At 35.7% G+C, this 25,874-nt stretch overlaps 1 protein-coding gene across 5 annotated transcripts in view; it reads right to left on the minus strand.

Moving 5' to 3' along the window:
* The window catches only part of LOC100619531 (myosin heavy chain, cardiac muscle isoform-like), a 154,741-nt gene that overhangs the window by 122,559 nt on the left and 6,308 nt on the right, over window positions 1-25,874 (minus strand). For all 5 annotated transcript variants that reach the window (XR_008911103.1, XM_056793437.1, XM_016433447.2 and 2 more), the window contains exons 2-4: window positions 11,765-11,910; window positions 8,765-8,852; window positions 6,072-6,461 (exon numbers count right to left, since the gene is read on the minus strand). Coding sequence is in view for 4 of the 5 variants with exons in the window: in XM_056793437.1 (XP_056649415.1) it covers window positions 6,072-6,461; window positions 8,765-8,852; window positions 11,765-11,874 (588 nt within the window). In the remaining variant the exon portion in view is untranslated. The remainder of the gene's footprint in view (window positions 1-6,071; window positions 6,462-8,764; window positions 8,853-11,764; window positions 11,911-25,874) is intronic.

A 25,874-nucleotide genomic window follows, 5' to 3' on the forward strand; every position in this document is an offset into this window, starting at 1 on the left:
CAGGTCACTTCATTTCTTTAAGCCCCTTTTTTCTCCTCTGTCAAATGAGATTGGACTGAATGACTTCTCAGCTATGGGTCTATGATCCTCTAAGTGAGGCTATAATGAATGAAGAAGGATGGCAAAAGAAGGTTCTAAGTATGAAATTATTAACCCCAACCTCAAATGATATGGCATATGTGTGTATTTATGTATATATACACATATATGTACATATATACATTTATATATACATGCATATGTGTGTCTCTCTCTACTACCTTGCATCAAAGCAATTTCTAGGTGGGGAGAGAAGTGGAGCCAGCATGTTATTCCATCAATATAAGGACTTAGAGCAGGGTTCTTAAGCCGAGATCCAATCATTCATTTCAAAGAATGTTTCAATAACCGTATTTGGATAGAACTGGCTTCTTTTATAATACGATGATTTTTTTATTTTGTGCATTTCAAATTATTATTCTGAGAAATATTTCTGAGATATGGTGCTGGGAAAGGCTTTGGAGCGCTGCTGGTGGGTTCTGGAACACAGAAGAGGTTAAGAAACACTGTCATGGAGAGGCTCTGAGAGGCTGTGACTTGCGCAGGGGCGCCCCACCAGTGTGTGTCAGAGGCAGGACTTGAACAGAGGCCATTCTGACCTGGATGTCAGCTCTCTATCCACTCCCCAGCATGTGAATACCAGCCTGGTATCTAGCAATCACCCATGGGGTAGTTGTTTTTGAGCCAAGGCTTTGGGCCAGTGTTTCCAAAAGGCCAACACATTAGCAGTGATTGGATCCAATAGACAGTGATCACAGCTGCTATCAAACGGCAGCCTTTCCATGTGTGCAGAATAGGAAAGCTGGTTGGATACGTATCAGTCAGTATCCTTAGCGCCACCTGCACACATACGCAGCAAAAGCCATCCAAAGAATCCATTTTCAGCTCTGAAGGACAGTGACACATACTCATATCTAATGAAAGGGAGGTTAACTGTCTAAAGCACATAGACCCCTTTTTAAACTCCTTTCCCCAAATTTTCTAATTATGATAATTCTAAATTATAATTCTAATTTTAAACTCTTTTTCTCCAAACTATAGGAAAACACCACCTTTCAGAAGAGAACTGCAATGCCCCTGAAACTAACGTGATTTTATAATCTTCAGAATAATTGTTCTCAAGTCCATAACCTTAGAATTCCCCCTAAACCCCTCTAACAAATGACATTTCTTTTAAAATTTGGCAGTTTCTCTGTGCCAGTGTATGTTCCCTTGTTTGGTTACACTTCAGCAGCCAAGGCTGAAATAAACAATTCAGAAAGATTTTGCATAACATAAGGGCCAGACAGAATGATCATAATCAATTCACTTATTCTTTCATTCACTTATTAAATATTTATTGAGTTCCTACTACGTCCACATGCAAGGCACTATGAAGGGTATAAAAATACAGAATAAATCTCTCATGCTGGAGAAAACAGTATTTAAGTTGGACCTTAAAAGATGTCAGATTTTGATGGGAAGAGGTAAAGGGAGAGGATGCCAGGAAAAAGGGTGGCATTAATAAAAAGTCCAGAGGTAAGTGAAGAAATAAGTTTGGAGAATAGTGAGCAAAGTTGGATTTGATTGGAAACAATAGCCTATATAAAAATGGTAGCAGAAAAAACTGTCTGCCCCTTGATCCAGCCATAGCACTGCTGGGTTTGTGCCCCAAAGAGATAATAAGGAAAAATACATGTACAAGAATATTTGTAGTTGCGCTCTTTGTGGTGGCCAAAAATTGGAAAATGAGGGGATGCCATTCAATTGGGGAATGGCTGAACAAACTGTGGTATATGTTGGTGATGGAATACTATTGTGCTCAAAGGAATAATAAAGTGGAGGAATTCCATGGAGACTGGAACAACCTCCAGGAAGCGATGCAGAGTGAGAGGAGCAGAACCAGGAGAACATTGTACACAGAGACTGATACACTGTGGTGCAATTGAATGTAATGGATTTCTCCATTAGTGGCAATGCAGGGATCCTGAACAACTTGGAGGGATCTATGAGAAAGAACTCTATCCACATTCAGAGGAAAAACTGTGAGAGTAAAAACACAGAAGAAAAACAACTGCTTGATTACATGGGCCGAGGGGGATATGATTGGGAATGGAGTCTCTAAATGAACATCCTAGTGTAAACATCAAGAACATAGAAATAAGTTCTGATCAAGGACACATGTAATACCCAATGGAATTGTGCATTGGCTACAGGAAGGGTGGGGGAAGGGGAGAGAGAGAAAGAATATGATTCTTGTAACCAAGGAATAATGTTCTAAATTGACTAAATAAAATAAAATAAAAAATAAAAATGGTAGCAGGACATCAGCTTGAACTAGTGGGATGGGGACAGATTATTGAAGAATTTTAATGCTAGGCCAAGAAGTTCTATGTGGGGCCATTATAAGTTTTTGAGTTGGGGAGTGTTTTAATTTGACCTATACATTGGGAAGATTAATCTGGAAAATATGTGAAGAACAGACTTAGAAATTTGAGAGATCAGAGGTGAGGGAGACAGAGGTAGAAATAGGGAAAGGTGATGATTTGGTCATGGAAAAATGGAAGAAATCAGACAGCCCTAAGATTTTGACTCAAGTTCAGAAGATGTCATGCCATTTACAGAAACAGCAAAATCCAGAAAAAGGGCAAGTTTGGGTGAAAACACAAAAAATTTGATCTTAATTATTGAATCTGAAACCCTATGAACTATCTAGGTAAAAATTTCTAGTAGCATTTGGAAATGTAGTGTTAGGACTTAGCAAAGAGGTGGGAGCTAAAAATAAGATCTGAAAATTCTATACATAGAAGTAATAGTTGAAATCATGGGAATGGGTAAGATCAAGGAAGGAGAGAACATCTCAGAAAGAGGACAGGGAATAGAACCCTTAGAATACAACATTTAGGGGGCAGGAGAAGGATAAAAGCCACAAAAAAGAATTGTCAGAGAGGCAGGAAGAAAATCAGATTACTACATTGGTGACAGAAGCTAATATAAGAAGAAAATCTGAAGGATGGGATGATTTACCATGATAAATATTACAGAGAGATCAAGAAGAATGAGCACTGAGATGAGGCCACTGGATTTTACTTCATAAAATAAACTGTCATTAATATGATCTGGAAGAAACATTTTAGACAAATGATAGAACTCTAAACCTTATTTACTAGAAAAGAGTAGAGGGAATGGTGCAGAAATGAATATGGGTACTTCATTTGAGAAGTTTCATAATGAAAGGAAATAAATAAAATAAAGTGATATTATGGGACAGAAAGACTGAAAAGGATTTTAAATTTTTTTGTTTTGTTTGTTTGCTTTTAGGATAGGGAAGGCCTGAGGTTGATCAAAATCAAAAAGAAGGAACATGCAGAGAAGGAAGAATTAAAGCAGCAAGTGAGGGGTTAATTTATGGATCAGAATTAAGATATAAGGGAGTATGAGAGAAAGAGCATTAGTGAGGGACAGCTGCTCTAGAGGAGATTACAGGGGTCATTTTGCTGGCTCTGGGTGCAAGACTCTTGTATTGCTTGATACATGGATCCAGGTCATAGTCCTGGAGCACAATCTTAGGGGGAGGAGGAACATTAGCACACGCCAGCATTTGCAGCCATAGGGAGCAAAGAATATTGGACACAATTCCAAAGGAGAAAAAGTATGCTTATGGTCACTCAGAACCAGAGCTCAGACCAGGAGAGTATTAAATGTATCTCTCCTTACATAATCCCACTTTAGGAGAATAGAAAGCAGATAGATCCCAAAGCTAGCTCTGAAGGCAGCTGCACAAAGAATCTGAAGCTTAGAATAGTGCTCCCTTCACATGAACACAGATAAAGAGCCCACCTTTAAGTTTATTTTAAATTAAAAGAAAAGGACAAGAAATGAGTTTTTTTAAAAAAGAAATTCACCATAGAAAGTAATTTTTAGTGACAGGAAAGACCAAAACAAAAACTCAGAAGACCACAAAGTCAATAAGACAATATCGTAAGCCCCAAAGAAAAATATGAATTGCTCCCAAGCCCAAAAAGAATTAATGGAGTAGCTCAAAAAGGATTTAAAAATGGAAATAAGAGAGAAATAGAAGAAAAATTGGGAAAAGAATTGAGAGTGATACAGGAAAATCATGAAAAAAAGTCAATAATTTGATGATAGAGGCATAAAAAATTATTGAGGAAATTATCTTAAAAAACAGAATAGGCCAATTGGTAAAATAGGCACAAAAACTCACTAAAGATGAGGAAAGGTAGAATTGGCCAAAATAAAAAAAATATACAAAAATGCACTGAAGAGAAAAGCTTCATAAAAGGCAGAATTGAAAAAGAAACACAAACATTTTTCACTCTTAATTTTTTTTTTGTTCAAGTTGTCTAAAGCTTAAGAATTAATATAAAATCTATATGAGATTGAATACCACTTCAATGAGGGGGAGAATTAGAGACTCAATATTCTTTTTAAAATGCTAGAAATGGTTTTTACATGTAATTGGGGAAAAAATAAAATAAATTTTTAAGAAGAGTATTAATGAAAATTTTAAGTGTGGGAGAGCAGCTAGGTGACTCAGTGGATAGAGAGCCAGGTCTGGAGATAGAAGGTACTGGGTTCAAATTTGGCCCAAGACACTTCTTGCTGTGTGACCCTGGACAAGTCACTTATTTTCCATTGCCTAGCCCTTACTACTCTTCTGCCTTGAAACTAATACATAGTATTGATTTTAAGACAAAAAGTAATGGTTTTAAAAAATATTAAGTATGCAAAGTTGGAGAGAAGCTTCCTATGAGAAAAGAAAGAAGAGATGTAGGGAAAGTCTCAAAGTAGAAAAGAGAAAAATTAAAAGAATTTTTAGGTGGCACTGATCACAGTCAAATTGGAGGCAAAGTGATCCAAGAATGAGAGTTATCAGGAGTGGGACTAAATGTGTCAGAAAGTAAAGAATGTGGTTTTTCTTTTCCTTTTTTTTTCAGTTGAAAGCATGAAGGAAACAAAGTATTAAATTTTTTAAAAATGTTTTTTGTTTAACCAAAAAGAAAAAAAAGTCCCTTCACCCTGACTTACCTAAAGCTAACCTGTGTGCAGATGGAAAATCTGCCACACCTGAGCTACATTCCCAGCATCCTTTTAAGTCATGTCCTCATTTTACATATGGATGCTTGGGAAATAAATTTGGCTGAAACCCACACTGTGGGGCTCTTTTCTTGGAGCTTGCGCTTTTGGTAAAGTGCTGCAGTTGTGAGTCTCTCTTTGCTCTGCTCACTAGGCTGAAAGAACCTTTTTTTTTCTTTCCCCTCTCTTTCGATTTATTATTTAAAATCCTGTATATTTTTAAATACTAGGAATATTTATTCATTTTTTTACTCCTACACCTACCCACACAAAGTTCCTGAAGGGAGAATTGTTATTACTCATAATCTTATTACTAATCCTATGGGGTGCAGTTAGAGCAAAGAGATTGAGCTATGTCTTGCTAAAATGATTAATGAAGAAAAACAAAAATAGAACATGATATAATGGAGAATGGGCTTGATGTGGAGTCAGAGGACCTGAGTTCTAATCTTGATTTTGCCTTGAGATACTTCATGATTCTGAGTCTCAGTTTTCTCATCCTTAAAATGGTCTCCAGGAAATATTTTATCTCTAAATATAGGACCTTAAATATTTTCTTCTAGTGTTGGTTGATGGGAAAAAGGAAAAAAAAAAGCCAGGACCAGCATGGTGGAGAAAGGACCCATTGGACAGCAAGGCTTTTTTGGAAAAGTCACAGTAGTCACCCACTGTATATACCCAGTTGTCGTCCTGGAAAGCTGCATCACTAGCAGGAGGAGATAATGCAATGGTCCTGACTGACTTAATCTCAAGTCTCTCTACAGAGGCATCTTGGTGGACCCATTAGTGATATGATTAAACCATCACAAGGTGAATGGCATGGAGAAGTCCTATGACACCCTAAAACTAGAAATGACTTAAGATATTGGACCACTTCACAAGCTTTAACACCCAGTGACCGATAGCCACAGGTAGCCAACCTGCACTTCCCTTTCCCCCCTTTCGCCCCTCTTTACCTTTGCTTTAGCTATCTTCTCCACATTATTCAGCAGGCCCTCCACTTCTAGTTTCAACTCGCTCTTTTCTTTCTCCAAGCTCTGCCTGACCCACTGCAGGTTATCCACTTGCCCCTTCAGCTCCTCCAGACTGTCTTCGTGTTTCTTCCTAATAGCGGCAGCAGTGGAATCGAAGTGAAAAGTGGCCTCATCCAGGTCTCTTCGCAGCCTCACAAACTCAGCCTCCCTCTTCTTATTGATTTCTAACTGGGCCAGACTGGTGCCCCGAGCCTCTTCCAGCTGCTTGTTCATCTCCTCTAACTCATGAGCCAGATCACTCCTCTGCTTTTCCACCTTGGCTTGGGTTGTTTTTTCAGCTTCCAGCTCTTCTTCCAACTCCACTGTTCGAGCCTGGCACAACAATAATGATTTTTCTTTTAGTGAGAAATCTGCACCATGTTTTATATTCAGGGAACATTCTAGTGGCATTATTTATTGGTCCTCATAACTGTGAAAGATCAGCTCCCTCTTTGGGTTCTCATTTTATAGATAAAGGAAGTGTTGCCAAGAGAGGTTAAGTGACTTGCCCCAAATCAATACAGAGCCTGAATTAGAACTGAGCTCTTAACCCTCCATGGCATGTAGTCTCCTTTAATTACATGCAGTTTAAAAAAAAAAGGAGATTCTTTTCTGGGTCTTTGAAAATGAAGTTGCAACATATGTTAGAATTTAAAAAAAAAAAGAATAATAGGAAGTAATCATAGATGGTTTCCTACACAGTAATATCTCACTAACCTAAAGACCACTTAATCAGCAATGTCAGTAAGAGAGAGCTCAGCTAAAAGCTGAATAATTTGGCTAAAACTAATTGATCTAAAGTAAGCCCCTCTTCAACAGAGCCAAGAGCTACAACGGCTAAAGTAAGCAAAAACATCAGCCAAAATAGATGTCACAAAGGTCGTGTGCTTTATGGGCACCCTTTGGCCAGAGTCCGTAGATTCATTTTAGACACAGCTCTTCCAAACCTGATTACCTGCTTTCTAAGCTCACAGCGGATTTGAGGCAACAAATTAAAAAATGGGGGAGAGAAAAATAGGGGATTGTAGATGTAGGCACACTGACAGCAACAAGAAGTGACAGCTGACAGCGAGGGAGGAGACAGAACAATTATAGAAAGTAGAACTCAAAATGCCTAGAGTCAGGCTCCATTTAAGGAAGGGCCAAAACCCTTGTTAACCCTTGAGGACTTCACTGTATTACAGAAGAATAAAAACACTCAAGATCATCATAAGGACTCTGAGTTGTAAAGAAAAAAGATGGTGGATGGTAGGCAAATTAGTTTTAAGTTAATTTTTTTATCTGATGGATTGAGTTTTAACTGTCATTCTATGTGATGTTCAACTAAAATGAATATTTTAGGTGTGATTATAAATTAATATGACTTCCGTGGTTAACAGATGTAAACCAAATCAGAATTTTTCCCTTATAATAGTTGCCTTGAGAGGCTACATTGATTCTGAGAATGCTGCCATTTCTGATATATTTTCAGACCTCTTCATTTGAAAGTGATTTAGAGGAATAGCTAGGTGACTCAGTGGATAGAGTCAGGCCTGGAGATAGGATGTCCTGGGTTCTCCTCTCAAAGGCTTCCTATTTATGCAACCCTGGGTAGGTTACTTAACTCCATTTACCTACTTTGGAACTGATACTGGGAGGAAGGAAGGAAGGAAGGAAGGAAGGAAGGAAGGAAGGAAGGAATGAAGGAAGGAAGGAAGGAAGGAAGGAAGGAAGGAAGGAAGGAAGGAAGGAAGGAAGGAAGGAAGGAAGGAAGGAAGGAAGGAAGGAAGGAAGGAAGGAAGGAAGGAAGGAAGGAAGGAAGGAAGGAAGGAAGGAAGGAAGGAAAAGGGTTATTTTACCTTTTAGAATCTGTTACATTACTCCATAGCTTTACACATACCCCAACCAACAAAAATTTATTAGGTGCCTATAAATAAGTAATTGGTAACGTTACATAGGAAATAGAGGTCCATACTTGGAGTTTGAGTGACCTGAGTTAAAGTCTTGATAGACTCATGATAACTGTGACCTTGGCCAAGGAACTTAAACATTAAGTGCCTCAAGTAATTTTCTATGTTTATATACAGTAGATGAATTACTATTCTGCATTGGTGGAAAGGTTTTCCACAATGGGACTTTTTTACATTGCTATAATAATAATAATAATAATCCTATAACAGCAACAACTAATATATTCATAGCACTTGAAGGTGTATGAAGCACGCTACATAAGTTATCTCATTGGATCCTTAGTAAAGTCCTGTGAGGTAGGTACTGTTATTATTCCCACTTTAACAGATGAGAAAACGAAGGCTAAAAGAGGTTAAATTAGTTACCCAGGGTTACAATGCTAGAGATTGTCTGAAACAGGATTTGAGATCGGTCTTCCTGACTCCAAATCTAACACTCTACCAACAAGCTTCAATTATGGGTCCAAAACAAACAAATGAAAAAAAAATCAACAAACAAAAAGAATTCACTGAGGGACACAGTGTATTCTGAGGTTCACAGCAGTTAGAAGAAACTGATAACCTCCAATACCAAAGACTGGCTACAGACAGTACAGCAATGGAAAGGATGCCTTGGTAGATACTTCAGGATCATCCATCATTGCTTGGTCCAGATCATAAACACAGAATTCGGTTCCTAGAGGTTACCTGAAGCTCCTTCACCATCTTCCGGAACTGGTTCAAAAGATTCTTCTCCTCTCTAATGTCTGGATTTGACAGGACCATTTCCAATTCCCTGTTTTTTAAGGAGAAAAGCCAAGAACAAAGAGAAATATGGTTTCTCTACACCTTCATATTAAACCTCTGCTCAGAGAGGAGAGTTGGGTTTTTTCCATTCCCCCCCCCCTTTTTAAGCACAGTTATCTAGAAACAACAATTTCTAGAGTAAGGACTAGAACTTTGAGTTGGGATGCCCAAGAACTTCTATCATCACTGTGCTGAGGAGGGAGATAGGGACTTGAAAAGTAAATGCCCCAGACAGAAGGTAAGTATAGGTAACCCTTCCACATTGTGAGAGCTAGAGACATGGCACCACGATGAGCTGGAGAATCTGTGTCAAATTTTTTGACCCTCCCTTCCTGCCAGAAAAGAAGTCTGATTTTTTTCTTTTTCTTTTATGGTATTAAAAGATAAAATATGTTGCTATTATACAAAACTACATATGTATAATGTGTATTTATTATGTGTTTCTGCGTTTCTAGACTTATTCTGTATCATTTGATGGCCTCTGCATGTCATCTATGGCTTCCACAAAACTCCCCCAACATTCCTCTTTATTTCTTATGCTGACCCACGATATATGGAAACTGTGATAGGGAAAGTTGCCATGTGCAAGGGATACCTGTCTATTTAAATCGGTGGCCCATCTCAGCAAGTTCATTTCTCACCTCCCACCAAATAGGCAGCAAATCAAATTTATTCCTGATACTATAATTACATTATTAAATTTGATATTTTAAAAATAAGACTATTAGTAAAGACATTATGTTACACTTTAATGTTAAGTCCATTATGATTTCTGCACATGCTCAGATCTAGAACTCCCAGGCTGACTAGGTGATATAGGTAATAATAATAAAATATAATAACACCTTACACCCACACATAACAATGACAACTTCAATAACTGGCTCAGACTGTCCCGCCCTACTTCTGGCTCTTGATGGGTCTAAGCCAGGTTCATCCTCACCACAGCCCTGCCTCTATCTCCCTCTTCTTGTCATCACTGTGGGTTCCAACCACATAGATTCCCTAAGTCAGGAATTCTTCAATACTTGTGTGTGTGTGTGTGTGTGTGTGTGTGTGTGTGTGTGTGATGGACCCCTTTGGCAGTCTGGTAAAGCCTGTGGACCTTGTCTCAGAATTATAAAATGCATAACACAAAATGCATAGGATTACAAAGGAAATCAACTATGTTGAAATGGTTATTAAATTTTTTTTAAATAATTTCATAGATCCCCAAATAAGAATTCCTGCTCCAAACCCTTGTCATTGCTTCATCTTGTAACCTCAATTGTGTTTCTCCTTTTATTCTGTTTTAGACTAAGGATAGGACCTGGATCTGTGATTCATTGGTTCAGTTAGTGCCTTCTCTGCAACTTGAATCCTTGGGGAGTTGCCCAGAGCACCGAAAAGCTGTGATTCGTTCAGTCAGACAGCCAGTATGTGTCAGAGGTGGGACTTGAAACCAGGTCGTGCTGGGTCTAAGGCTAGTTTTCTCTCCACTATGCTCTAATTCTAGTCTAAGAAGCTTTAAAACTTAGAGAAGTTGAAGAGAAAAAAATAGAGGAAAACCTGTCAAATGCAGGAAAACAAGATGAAAGATATGGCATGTTTTATAAGATAATGAGACTAATTTTCATCTCTAGTTTATGGGATTATTCCCTTAATAAGCCCAGCTTACATATTTATTTCCTTCCCCAAAATGACATTGCTGTGTTGCCTTAATGAATGAAACTACTTTCCAGAAACACTTCCCAAACTGAAGCACATAAAAAAATCTAAGTAGAGGATGAGAGGAAGAGTAAGGCTTGTCCAAAATTCTAAGACTCAAAAAAATGGTCCTAGAAAATAGAAATACAAAATATTGAAACAATTTTTTCATCAAGTAAATCAGAATAGGAAATGTAGAATTTCTATAAATTCAAACCAATTTGGCTCTGATATTTGATTCTGAACAATACAGTAAAGCTATCTACTACTCTCCTTTTCTCTCTACCCCATTAAAAACTTGGACATCACAGTGGAATTGCTTGTTGGCTATGGGAGAGGGATGGGAGGAGGGGAGGGAAAGAACATGATTCATGTAACCATGGAAAAATATTCTTGATTAATTAAATGAACTTAAAAAAAAACCCTTGGGCATCACCCCAGCTCTTCCAGCTTGGAGAGTTGACTTATGGCCTTCCATACCATAATGCCTCAACCCTTCCATTTTTTCTATATTCTTTTCTCTCATTAGAATGTAAGTTCCTTGATGGGACAGAACTTGCTTATTTGTTTTTATTTCTATCTCTTAGTGCTTAAGATTAGCACTAGAATATATTAAGGGCTTAATAAATAAATGTTCTAACTGGGACAGCTGGGTGGCTCAGGGGATAGACAGCTATGCCTAGAGAGGGAAGGTTGTGCCTGGGTTCAAATCTGACCTCAGATATTTCCTAATTATATATCTATGGACAAGTCATTTAATCCCTATTTTGTCTAACCCATATCACTCTTCTGCCTTAGAACCAATACTTAGTATTGATTCCAAGACAGAAGGTAAAGCTGTTAAAAAATAAATTCTCTCTCTAAATTCTAAGATATACTTTCCTATTTTAAATAAATGATTCTAACAGTTATCTCATTTAAACATTTCTTATTTTTGCTCCTTATCAGTGGGATTCTTTAGCCTATCCCCCAAACATTTCTAGGGGAATATGGCAGTTGCCTTAATCCAACTACATATTCTTCTTTAATGCAATTGTTCTTCCTTTTATCTCTTTTGTCAAGACATTACAAAGTTCAGTTTTCTAGATCCACTATCATCCCCTAGAGTCATTTAAAAATGAGGCATTGGAAGCACAAGAGTGAAAAAAAACAAATTAGCTTCTCCTCCCAGTACTGTGTTTATTACATTATCTGGCCAATAGAAGGGCACCTTACTTTTCTGAGATTTCATCCATATGTTGATGGTCATCCTGCAGATCCATGGTGCTTTCTTGGCTTAGATCTATATCACTCTCTTCTTTTTGCTTTTTCCAGTCTAGTTCCATTTTTGTTTTCTTTTCCTACTTGAAGATACCCTTAAGCTGACAAAAGAAAGATCTGTTATTTTTAACTAAATGATTAATGGCAATGAGATGCTTACACTCACTTGCAGAAGGTAAATGTGTCTATAGAAAAAAAGAGGAAAAGACAGAAACCATATATTACAAATTATATCAATGCATATACTCTGTATAATGTGTATATGTTTATTATGTTACATGAAGACATTATAATAATTATATTAAGTTACCAATAGTATATGTCAATAAATATTGTAATATAACTAAGATGAAGGGAAGTCTCAGTAGTGAAAATAAGGACCTTTTTCATTATCACATCTGACAACAATCCGTTATTTATTATTTAAGCTACTTTGTGCCAGATACTATGGGAGCTATTTGGAGCGCAAAGAATATCTTTATACCTTTTCTTTCTTTCTTTCTTTTTTAAGTATCACCAGCCCTTAACACAGTGCCTGGAATATGATGGGTTCCTAATAAATGCTAGTTGACTGATTGACTGGGAACAAAAAGGTAAGACCATGATCCCTTCCTCTGAGGACCTTACATTCTAATGGAGGAGATCACACGCAAACTACTCTGAATGCACAAGATATACATGATACACACACATAATATTAATGAGAGGTAATCTCAAAGGGCAGGCAATAAGAATTTTGCTTGGTGGTGGGATATATAAGTGGAAAATATCCTATCAACAAAAGAAATCATAGAATTACAATCAGGGGAAATACTTGAAAACTTAGTATAAAGTCATGGCAGGTAAACTCTTGAAAACAAACAAACTTCCTGAGAAATTATGTCTGCAAACATTGAAAGCAAGAGAGAAAATTTGATGGCTGGGAGATGGGAGGTCCTGGATTCAAATATGGCTTCAGACAATTTCTAGCAGGGTGATCCTGGGCAAGTCACTTAACCCCTATTGCCTAGCCATTGCCCTTGTGTCTTAGAGTTGTTACTGAGAGAAAATAAGGTGTATTTTTTATTGAAAGCCTCTAGGAATCCTGGTACTAAGTTCAATGGGTTAACCTAATTTGGGAGAAAAGGGGATTGGGGGCAAAGGAAACAGAAAAAAAGAGCCAGTGTGATATATAGGAAAAAAGACAAAATGAAGAGAACACACGGAGGACTATTCACATTTTCGAATGCAGCCTAGTTTCTAGGTAAAATGGAAGTGAATGTACATTGAGCTTAAACCAAAACAAACCAAAAGTTCCCCACTGCCTTTAGAACTCTTAAGTTACTCCTGCCATGGATTGTAAAACATTCACAAATCAAACATGCACAGTGGGATCTTCTACTCCTTATACTTCTCAGTCAGTTCAGTATAAAAATGTAGTTGGTTACAGATGATCACCTGAAAATTCCTTCTTATTCTTCTCTTTTCTCTGAGGATGCCTCATAAATGTTTATGGACCATTCCCAGAGATTTTATATAGATATGAAAGCCAATAGATGAATTTGTAATTGCTTGTGCCTTCTCATTTGCCTTTTTGGCTGGGGGAGATGTAGGAAAGGTCTATTGTATTCTTGGTAATATTATATATGTTATATATATAATTATTTAATTAGAATCACACAGAATTATGGAATTGGGAAGGACTTCAGAAGCTATATAAATGAATCCTGAACTAAACACAAATCCTTGCTTAAAGATCTGTGAAGGGGATACATCACTTCCTAATTTCATCTTCTTGATCTAAGAAGAACAAGTCAAATCCTTCTTCCATGTAATTGCCCTTCAAACACGTAAACATAGTAGTTATACTCCTTAGGTTTTATTTGTCTCAATCAAAAACAAAAAATAAAAAAACAAATAGTTTGTTCAACCAGACATGTGTCTTTATCTCAAGGTACTCCCCACCCAGATTCTCCTATCTTGACATTTTCAAACTTATTGATGTCCTTCCTAGACATGGTACTATATGTGTTGTTGGACCAGGCAAGATGCAGTGGAATGATCATCTCTCTAGTCCTGAATGATATGTCTCTTTCAGAGCAACTAAGACTGCATTAATTTTCTGGGGGGTGGGGTGGGGGTGCTACTATATCATACTGTTGACTAATTTAGAATTTGAGGTTCACTAAAACTCTGAGATTTTCTTTGGAACTAACTACTATTCTAGCCTCGCCTCTCAATTTTGCACATATAAAAATAATTTTTTAATTCAAGTAAAGGCCTTTATATTTATCTCTATTAATTGCTTTTTTAAAAATTTGGTCCTATACTCTAATGTGTAAAAATATTTTTTGTATTTGAATGGTCAATGAATGTGTTAACCATTCTTCCTAGTCTTGTGCCATCTAAAGTTTTAATAATTCTATTAGATATATCTCATTTCAAATCTTTGATAAAAAAATGTTAGATAGTACAGGATTATAGGGGCACTCCACTGGGGAGTTGCTTCCATGTTTTCATTGACCCATTAATGTCTTACTTTTGGAGTCTGGAAGTTCAATTAGTTCTGGTCCAGTTGTTGCTAACTTCATCTTTATAAATGTCTTTATATAAGAAAATACTTAACTCTTCAGAGAAAAAGTTTAAAAGTTCTCTTCAAATTGTGTCTCCTATATATACATTAAAATTGTATATGGCAGGGGCAGCTAGGTAGCACAGTGGATAGAGAACCAGGCCTGGAGTTGGGAGGACCTGGGTTCAAATTTGGTCTTAGACGCTGTGTAACTGTATGACCCTGGGCAAGTCACTTAATTCCAATTGCCAAACCCTTGCCTCTCTTCTGCCTTAGAACTGATATTTAGTATCTAAGACAGTAAGTAAGTGTTTAAAAAAAAATTATACACCAGGTGGGGGGTGGAGTCAAAATGGTGGCATAGTAGCAAGAGCCTTCTGAATCTCCTTCCAATCATTATTTCATTCCAATCATTACAAAGCATCTCAAAAGAACAGAAATAAAAACCGGACAAGTAAAGGGGCTCTCCCATTGGACAGAGCATTAAAGGTAGGCAATAAGTAAAGATTCCCATGCTATGAGGGAGAAACTGCACTAATCAAAGTGCAAGCTGATCACCCCTCCCACATACCGCCTACCTGTCCAGAGTTACAGTAAGGACTGAGTCAATCTCTAAATTCTCAGGTCTAGCTGAAAGCACAAAAGACTTACCCCAGAGGACAGTGCAAGGTCTTGGCAGCAAGACTCAAGGCTGAAGAGCTCAGAGCTTGGGCAACAGAGCATTGAGCTTGGTCAGAAAGGTAGCTGCCCACAGCTGAAGCAGCAGGGGCTTGAAAGATAACCTCAGGGCAAAATTCTTTAAAGCAGTCACTATACAATGAACATCACAGATCTACCTGCTCTCACACAGGCTTCTAACAAGAAAGGGAAGATACTACCAAAGCAAGGCCATGTGAGACAGAAACTAAGAAAGCAATGACCAACAATATTCAGGAACTCAAACCTACTAGTGGCAAAATGAATAAGTAAGGAAAAAAAAACTCTTAACCCTGGATAATTTCTATGGAGAAAAAGAGCAAAATATAGAAGCAAAAGCAGAGGGTAAAAAACAAGCAACACATCAAAATTTTCCAAAAAAAAAAAAAAAAAAACGGAAACTGGTCACAAGCTCTGGAGGAACTCAATAAGGCATTGAAGAACTAAGTAAGAAAGATAGAAAAAAAATGAGAAGTGAGAAAAGGAAACAAAAGTAATACAAGAAGAAAATAATGACTTAAATGACAAAATTGCCCATATGGAAAAGAAGCACAGAAATAAAACAAGGTAATAAGCAAATTGGAGACCAGAACTGACCCGCTGGAAGCCATGAAAAGCAGGTTATATGAAACCAAAAAGAAAAACCAAAAGATCATAACTGGAGGACTTCTGGGTAAACATGGCTGTAGTATAGAAGCAGGACTCTTCCTCTCTTCACCACCTACCAATATACACTACCTCAAAAGGCCAAAAAAAACAAGTTCAGATGAACAAAGGGACTCCACAGTAGGGCTCATAATTGGAGGTATATGAGATTTGGGCATTTCTATGATATAAGAGGGTGAAATAGCTCCCACTAAAACACTAGATGATCAACCCTCCCTCACCCCATCTACAGAGCCAGGCAGAGCCAGCTTGCTAGAATGTGAGTGAAGTGAGGCTCACCTCTAGGTCCTTGGCAGCTGACTAAGACCACTATGGATCTACCCCTGAGAGCAGCTAGACTTGAGACCCCAGCAGGCTGAAGAACTTGGACCTTGGGCTCAGAGATAGCACAGAGAGGGGCAGCACATATTAGAAGCAGCTGAGACTCGAGAGGTGGCCTCAGACAAAAACCTTACTCCTTCAGTTCATACACAGAGAGCCTGCCTTCCTCACTCAGACTTCTGACTGTAAAGGGAAGGAAAACCAGCACAGTGATGGCAAACACTGCTTAGAAAGTACAACTTCCAACCACAAGGAAGAATGAAAAGAAGGCTTTGACTCTGGATAATTTTTATGGAGAAAAAATCCAGACTACAGAGGAAACAGCAGAGGGCAACAAATAAGTAAATGCATCCAAAACCTTCCAAAAATTGGAAATTGGCCACAAGCTCTTGAAGAATTTAAATCTGATATTTTGAGAAAGGTGAAAAAGATTTGTCAAGAAAAGTGGAAATAATTTAAAAAGAAAAAAACAGTCTAAAAGACAGGAACTCCCAATTGGAGAAAGAAGCCCCCAAATCAAATGGAATGATAAATTAATTAGAGACCACAATTAAATGTCTGGAAGCTAGGATAAGCAGGATAGACCAGACCAAAAAGGAAAATCAAAAGGTTATAGTAGAAAATCAAAAGCTTATAGTGGAAAACGAGTCTTTAAAGACCAAAATTGGACAATTGGAAGGCAATGATCTTGCAAAACAGCAAGAATTAATAAAGCAAACTCAAAAGACTGACAGAATAGAAGGAAACATGAAATATCTCACTAACAAGATGAATGACCATGAAAACCAGTGTAGAAGGGACAATCTGACAATCATTGGTCTACCTGAAAACCCAGAAATAAACAGAAATCTAGACATCATACTATAAGAAATTATCCAAGAAAATTGTCCTGATATTCTTGAAGAAGAGGACAAAATAGACATTGAAAAAAATTCAAAAAATACCCTCTACACTAAATCCTCAAAAGACAACACCCAGGAATGTAATTGCCAAATTCAAGAGCTTCCAAGCTAAGGATAAAATTTTATAAGAAGCCAGGAAGAGACAATTCAGATATCAAGGAGCACCAATCAGAATTACACAAGATCTAGAAGCTTCTACACTAAATGACCAGAAGGCTTGGAATATGATATTCAGAAAGGCAAAGAGAATTGGGTCTTCAACCAAGGATCACCTATCCATCAAAACTAACTACATACTTCCAGGGGAAAGTATGGGCATTCAACAAAATATAAGATTTGCAAGTATCTATAAAGAAAAGACCAGAACTAAGTGGAAAGTTAGATGTCCAAATACAAAAATCAAGAGAAACATGAAAAAATAAATATGAAAGAGAGGGGAAATGAAAAAAAATTAATTTTCTTCTTTAAGGGCTTCAATAAGATAAAATTGTTCATATTTATATATGGGAAAATGTTATTTGTAACTCTCACAAATTATATTTACTATTATAGTAATTAGAAGAATTATTAATTAATACAAGTTAGGGTAGTAAGTGGCCTAAAATGATATGCAAAAAAAAGAGAAAGGAGGGAAATAGAAGATGGCACCAAGAGAAACTTGAAGGAATAATCTAAATAGAATAATCTATATCACACAAAGAGGTTCATAGGAAGGGGAGGGGAACAATACTATTATAAGAAGGAGAGGAAGAGAATGCTAATAGGTAATACCTAAACCTTACTCTCAGTAGAATAAATTCTGAGATGGAAGAGCATCTAGATCCATTGGGTTATCAAATTCTATGTTACCCTACAGGGAAAGTGAGAAGGGAAAAACTAAGGGGTGGGAGTGGGGCATGGAGTACAAAGAGGGAGGGAAATAGAGGGGAGAGGGAACTTAATAGACTCTAAAAATAATAAGAAGGGAACAAAAAGAGAAGGGGAAGAAAGGGGAGTAAAATAAGGGTGGGGATTAGGGAGACTGATTAAAAGCAAACCACTGGTTTAAAAGGAAATAGCAAAACAAAAAAAGGGCAGAACTAGGAGAGGATATCAAAATGTTGGGGAATACAGAGGTGGCCATCATAACTATGAATATAAAGGAGATGAACTCATCCATAAAACTAAAGCAAATAGCAGTATGGCTTAGAAACCAAAATCCTACCATATGTTGTCCAGAAGAAATATACATGAGGCAGGTAGACATGCACACGGTAAGGGTCAAAGGTTGGAGCAAAATCTATTGGGCTTCAACTGAGAAAAAGTTATAATCCCATCTGACAACAACAAAGTAAAAATAGATCTGATTAAAAGAGATAGGGAAGGTAATTAAATCCTGGTAAAAGGCAGGATAGACAATGATGAAATATCAGTATTAAACATGTATACACCAAATAGTATAGTATCCAAATTTCTAAAGGAGAAACTAGTGGAGTAGAAGGAGAAAATATAGTAAAACTATTACTAGCAGGAGACCTGAACCTTCCTCTATCAGATATAGATAAATCAAACCAAAAAAATAAATAAGAAAGAGGTAAGAGATGTGAATAAAATCTTAGAAAAATTAGAGTTAATAGATATGTGGAAAAAAATAAATAGGGACAAAAAGGAATACACCCTCTTTTCAGGAGCACATGGCGCATTCACAAAGATTGACCATATACCAGGGCATAAAAAGATGGCAAACAAGTGCAAAAATGTAGAAATAATAAATGCAACCTTTTCAGATCATAATGAAATAAAATAAAAATTAGTAAGGGTACATGGAGAGGCAAATCAAAAATTAATTGGAAATTAAATATGATTCTCCAAAATAGGTTGGTTAAAGAACAAATTATAGAAACAATTAATAATTTCATTGAAGAAAATGACAGTGAGGAGACATCTTTTCAAAAATCTATGGGATGTAGCCAAAGCAGTACTCAAAGGGTTATTTATATTCTTGAGTCTCATACATTAACAAATTAGGGAGGGTAGAGATCAATTAATTGGGCATGCAAATTAAAAAAATATGAAAGTGAACAAATTAAAAATCCACAGATGAAAACTAAATTAGAGATCTTAAAAATTAAAGGAGAAATTAATAAAATTGAAATTCAAAGAACTATTGAACTAATAAATAATACTAGAAGCTGGTATTTTGAAAAACAAAATATACAAAGTACTTGTCAATATAATAAAAAAGGAAAAAAGAAAATCAAATTAACACTATCAAAGATGAAAAGGGAGATCTCACCTCTAATGAAGAGGAAATTAAGGCAATCATTAAAAACTATTTTGCCCAATTATATGGCAATAAATATGACAATCTAGGTGATATGGATGAATATTTACAAAAATATAAATTGCTTAGATTAACAGAAGAAGAAATAGAATACTTAAATAATCCCACATCAGAAAAAAAGATATTGAACAAGCCATCGAAGAACTCCCTAATAAAAAATCCCTAGGGCCTGATGGATTCACAAGTGAATTCTATCAAACATTCAAAGAACAACTAATCCCAATAGTATACAAACTATTTGACAAAATAAGCAAAGAAGGAGTTCTATCAAATTACTTTTATGACACAAATATGGTACTGGTTCCAAAGCCAGGAAGGTCAAAAACAGAGAAAGAAAAACTATAGACCAATCTCCTTAATGAACATAGGTGCAAAAATCTTAAATAGAATACTAGCAAAAAGACTTCAGCAAATGATCATAAGGGTTTATTCACTGTGATCAGGTAGGATTTATACCAGGAATGCAAGGATGTTTCAATATTAAAAAAACCATTCCCATAATTGACCAAATCAACAAGCAAACCAACAAAAATCACATGATTATCTGAATAGATGCAAAAAGCCTTTGACAAAATACAATATTCATTCCTATTGAAAACACTAGGGAGCATGGTAAAAGAAAGGTCTTTCCTAAAAAGAATAAACAGTATATATCTAAAACCATCAGCAAGTATCATCTGCAATGGGAGAAAATTAGAAGCATTCCTGATAAGAGCAGGAGTGAAACAAGGTTGCCCATTATCACCTCTATTATTTATCATTGTACTAGAAACACTAGTGGTAGAAATTAGAGAAGAAAAATAAATAGAAGGTATTAAAATAGGCAATGAGGAGATGAAGATATCACTCTTTGCAGATGATATGATGGTCTACTTCCTGGAGAATCAACCAAAAAGCTATTCGAAATAACAACTTTAGCAAAGTTGCAGGATACAAAATAAACCCACAAAGATTATCAGTATTTCTATATATTTCCAATACATCTCAGCAGCAAGAGTTAGAAAGACAAATTCTATTTAAAACCACCCTACACAATATAAAATACTTTAGAATCTATCTGTCAAGACAAACAGGAACTATATTAACACAACTAGAAAACACTTTTCACACAATTAAAACTAGATTTAAATAATTGGAAAAATAGTAATTGCTCATGGGTAGGATGAGCTAACATAATAAAATTAACAATCCTACCCAAATTAATTTACTTATTTAGTGCCATACCCATCAAACTAAAAAAAAAACACCTTTTTTAATGAATTAGAAAAAATATAACAAAGTTCATTTGGAAGGTGGCCTTGAAGTACCAGAGCTCAAACTATACTACTAAGCAGTGGCCATCAAAACAATATGGTACTGGCTAAGAGATAGAAAGGAGGATTAGTGGAATAGACTCGGGGTAAGTGACCTCTGCAAGATAGTCTATGATAAACCCAAAGGTCCCAGCTTTGGGGACAAAAATCCATTACTTGACAAGAACTGCTGGGAAAATTGGAAAACAGTATGGAGGAGATTAGGTTTAGATCAATATCTCCCACCCTACACCAACATAAACTTAGAATGAGTGAATGACTTGAATATAAAGAAGGAAACTATAAGTAAATTACATGAACACAGAAGAGTATGTATGCCAGATCTTTGGGAAACCTCTGACAAAGGTCTAATTACTCAGATTTATAAAGAGCTAAATCAATTGTACAAAAAATCGAGCTATTCTCCAATTGATAAATGGACAAGGGATATGAATAGGCAAATTTCAGATAAAGAAATCAAAACTATTAATAAGCACATGAAAAAGTGTTTTAAATCTCTTATAATCAGAGAAATGAAAATCAAAACAACTCCTCACACCTAGCAGATTGGCTAATGTGACAACAAAGAAAAGTGATCAATGTTGGAGGGGTTGTGGAAAAATTGGGACATTAGTACATTGTTGGTGGAGTTGTGAATTGATCCAATCATTCTGGGTGGCAATTTAGAACTATGCCCAAAGGGCACTAAAAGTCTGTCTACCCTTGATCCATCCATAGCACTTCTAGATTTGTATCCCAAAGAGATAATAAGGAAAAAGACCTGTACAAGAATATTCATAGCCACACTGTTTGTGGTGGCAAAAAATTGGAAAATGAGGGAATGCCCTTATATGTTGCTGATGAAATACTAATGTGCTCAAAGAAATAATGAACTGGAAGAATTTTATATGAACTGGAACAACCTCCAGGAATTGATGCAGAGTGAAAGGAACAGAACCAGGAGAACATTGAACACAGAGACTGATAAACTGTGGCACAATTGAATGTAATGGACTTCTCTTTTAGTAGGAATGCAATGATCCAGAACAATTTTGAGGGACTTATGAGATAAAATGCTATCTACATTCAGAGGAAGAACTCTGGGAGTAGAAATACAGAAGAAAAACAACTCCTTGATCAAAAGTGTCAATAGGGATATGATTGGGTATATAGACTCTAAATGATTACCCTAGTGCAAATATCTTTAATATGAAAATAGGTCTTGAAAAAGACCTTGTAAAACACAGAGGAATTGTGTGTCAGCTATAGGAGGGGGTTGGAGGGGAGAGAAAGAACATGAATCTTGTAAACATGGGAAAATATTCTAAATTAACCAAATAAAATTTTCTCCAGATTAATAAAAAAAATCATAGCTGAAAATCAGTCTTTAAAGACTAGAATTGGATAAATAAAATCTAATGATCACACAAGTCAGCTAGAGTTAATAAAGCAAAATAAAAAAAATGAAAAAATAGAAGGAAAAATGAAATATCTCATTGAAAAGTCAAGTGACCTGGAAAATAGAACCAGTCCAGACAATTTGAGAATTATTGATCTACCTGAAAGCCTGGAACAAAAAAAAAAGTCTTGACATCATATTACAAGAAATTATCCAACAAAACTGGCCTGATATTCTTGAACAGAAGGGCAAAATAGACATTGAAAGAATCCTTTACATTAAATCCCCCCAAAAAACAACCTCCAGGAATGTTAGGGTCAAATTCAAGAGCTTCCAGGACAAGGGGAAAATACTACAAATTGTCAGAAAGACTAAATTCAGATATCAAGGAGCTCCAATCAATATTACACAGGACCTGGTATCTTCCACTCTGAAGGACCACAAAACTTGCATGATATTCAGGAAGGTAAGATAATTGGATCTACAACCTAGAATCACCTACCCATCAAAACTGACTTCATATTTTCAAGTGAAAATATGGACACTTAAAAAATAGAGGATTTCCAAGCATTTCTAAAGATAAGACCAGAACTAAATGGAAAATTTGATGTCTAACTACAAATTTCAAGAGAAACATAAAAAGGTAAACAAGGAAAAGGGGGGTGGGAATTCAAGGGTTCAATAAAGTCAAATTGATTATATTCTTATCTGGAAAAATGATACCTTTAACTCTTAAAAATTGTTTTCATTATCATAGTAGATAAAAGAAATATTCCTAGGTAAAGATTGTGGTATTAAGTTGTTTAATATGATATGTAAAAAAAATGGGGGCAGGGACAAAAAGGAGGATGGTACTATGAGAAACTCAAAGGAAGAAGCAAAATAGCATAAATTATACCACATAAAGAGGCACATAGAATGGGGCAGGGGAGAAACTATTATAAGAAGGGGAGGAAGTGAGTGGTAATAGATAATAAAACTAAATAATAAAATAGGTAATAAAATTAAACCTTACTTTCAGTGGAATCAGTTCAGAGAGGGAAGAACAGCCAGATATTTTTGGGGTATAGAATTCTATCTTACTCTACAAAGATGTAGAAAGGAAATAAGAAAGGGGGGGGGCAAGGAGTATTAAAAGGGAGGGAACAATAGGAGGGGGAGATTAATAGACTTTAAAGACAAATAGGAGGGTAATAAGAAGGGAGGAGGTGGGAAGGAAAATAAAATATGGGTGGGGAAAAGGAGACATTAAAAGCAAAACACTGGTGTGGGAGGAAATAGTGAAAGAAGAAAGGGAAGGGTTAAAAGATGAAATCAAAATGATGGGGAATACACAGGTGGTAATTATAAATCTGAATGTGAATGGGATCAATTCACCCATAATATGGAAGATAGCAGAGTGGATTAAAACCAAAATCCTACCATATGTTGTCTATAAGAAATACACATGAGGCAGGTAGACACACACAGGGTAAAGTTAAGAGGCTGGAGCAGACTTTATTGGGCATATACTGAGAAAAAGAAGGCAGGAGTCATAATTATGATGATCTGACAAAGCCAAAGTAAAAAGAGATCTGATTAAAAGAGATAAAGAAGGTAATTATGTCCTAATAACAAACCAGATAGACAATGAGGAATATCACTACTCAACATGTATGCACCAAATGGTATAGCAGCCAGATATTTAATGGAGAAACTATCAGAGCTTAAGGAGGAAATAGATAGTAAAACTATACTAGTGAGAGACCTCAATCTTCTTCTACCAGATCTAGATAATCAAACCAAAAAATAAATAGGAAAGAAGTAAGAGAAATGAATGAAATCTTAGAAAAATTAGAGTTAGTAGATATGTGTAGAAAAATAAATGTGGACAAAAAGGAATACATCTTCTTTTCAGCAGCACATGGAACATTCACAAAGATTGACCATGAACTAGGGCAAAGAAACATTGTAAAGAAATGCAGAAAAGCAGAAATAATAAATGTCACTTTTTTGGATCATGATACAATAAAAATTATAATTAGTAAGGGTACACAATAAGGCAAATTAAAAATTATTTGGAAATTAAATGATCTGATCCTCCAAAACTGGTGGGTTAAAGAAGAAATCATAGAAACAATTACTGGTTTCATTAAAGAGAATGACAATGAGGAAACAGCATATCAAAATTTTGGGGCTATAGCAAAAGCAGTTCTCAGGGGAAAATTTATATACCTGAGTGTCCATATTAAGAAAAAAGAGAAAGAGGAGATTAACAAATTGGGTATGCAACTAAAAAATACTAGACAAAGAACAAATTTAAAACCTTAAGAGAAAGAAGAAAAAATTGGAAATCCTAAAAATCAAAGGAGAAATTAACAAAATTGAAAGTAAAGGAATTATTAAACTAATAAATAATATTGGGAGCTGATATTTTGAAAAAAACAAGTAAAATAGATCAAGTATTTGTTAATCTAATTAAGAAAAAGAAAGAGGAGAACCAAATTAACAGTATCATGAATGAAAAGAGCAATCTCATTTCTAATAAAGAGGAAATTAAGGCAATTATTAAGAGTTATTTCACCCAATTATATGACAATAAATATGGCAATCTAGGTGAAATGGATGAACATTTACAAAAATCTAAGTTGCCTAGATTAACAGTGGAGGAAATAGAATACTTTTAAAATCCCATATCAGAAAAAGAAATTGAACAAGCCATCAAATAACTCCCTAAGAAAAAATCACTGGGGCCAGATGGATTCACAAGTGAATTACATCAAACATTTAAAGATAAATTAATCCCAATACTCTACAAACTTTTGACAAAATAGGCAAAGAAGGAGTCTTATCAAATTCTTTTTATGATACAAATATGGTACTGATTCCCAAGCCAGGAAGACCAAAAACAGAGAAGGAAAACTATAGAATGATATCCTTAATGAACAGAGATGCAAAAATATTAAATAAGATACTAGCTAAAAGGCTACAGCAAGTTATTACAAGGATTATTCACTATGATGATGTGGGATATATACCAGGAATGCAAAAACAGTTTAATATTAGGAAAACTATCCACCTAATTAACCATATTAAAAAAAAAACTAATGGAAATCACATGATTATCTCAATACATTCAGAAAAAGTTTTTGACAAAATATAACCCAGATACCCATTGAAAACACTAGAAAATATAGGAATAAAAGGGCCTTTCCTCAAAATAATAAACAATATTTATTTAAAACCATCAGCAAGTATCATCTGCAATGGGGACAAGTTAGATGTCTTACCAATAAGATCAGGAGTGAAGTAGGAATGAATGCCCCTTATCACCATTTCTCTTTAGTATTGTACTAGAAATATTAGCAGTAGCAATTAGAAAAGAAAAAGAAATTGAAGGGATCAAAGTAGGCAATGAGGAAAATAAACTATCACTCTTTTCAGATGACATGATGGTATACTTAGAGAATCCAAGAAACTCAACTAAATGATAGTAGAAATAATCAATAACTTTAGCAAAGTTGCAGGGTACCAGAGAAACCCACATAAATTATCAGTATTCCTATATGTTTCCAACAAAACCCAGCAGCAAGAGTTTGAAAGAGAAATTCCATTTAAAATCACTCTCAACAATATAAAATACCTGGAAATCTACTTGCCAAGACAAATTCAGGAATTATATGAACATAACTACAAAACACTCTTCACACAAATAAAAGTAGATTTAAAAATTGGAAAAGCATCAATTGCTCATGGGCATGACAAGCTAATATAATAACAATGGCAATCCTAGGCAAATTAATTTACTTATTCAGTATTATTATAATTATTATTATATTACATATATATAATAAAGTTCATCTGGAAGAACAAAAGATCAAGAATAGGAAGGGAACTAATAAAAAAATGTAAATTATGGAGGCCTAACGTTACCAA

This window comes from Monodelphis domestica, chromosome 4, assembly GCF_027887165.1.
Source record: "Monodelphis domestica isolate mMonDom1 chromosome 4, mMonDom1.pri, whole genome shotgun sequence".
Taxonomy (NCBI): domain Eukaryota; kingdom Metazoa; phylum Chordata; class Mammalia; order Didelphimorphia; family Didelphidae; genus Monodelphis; species Monodelphis domestica.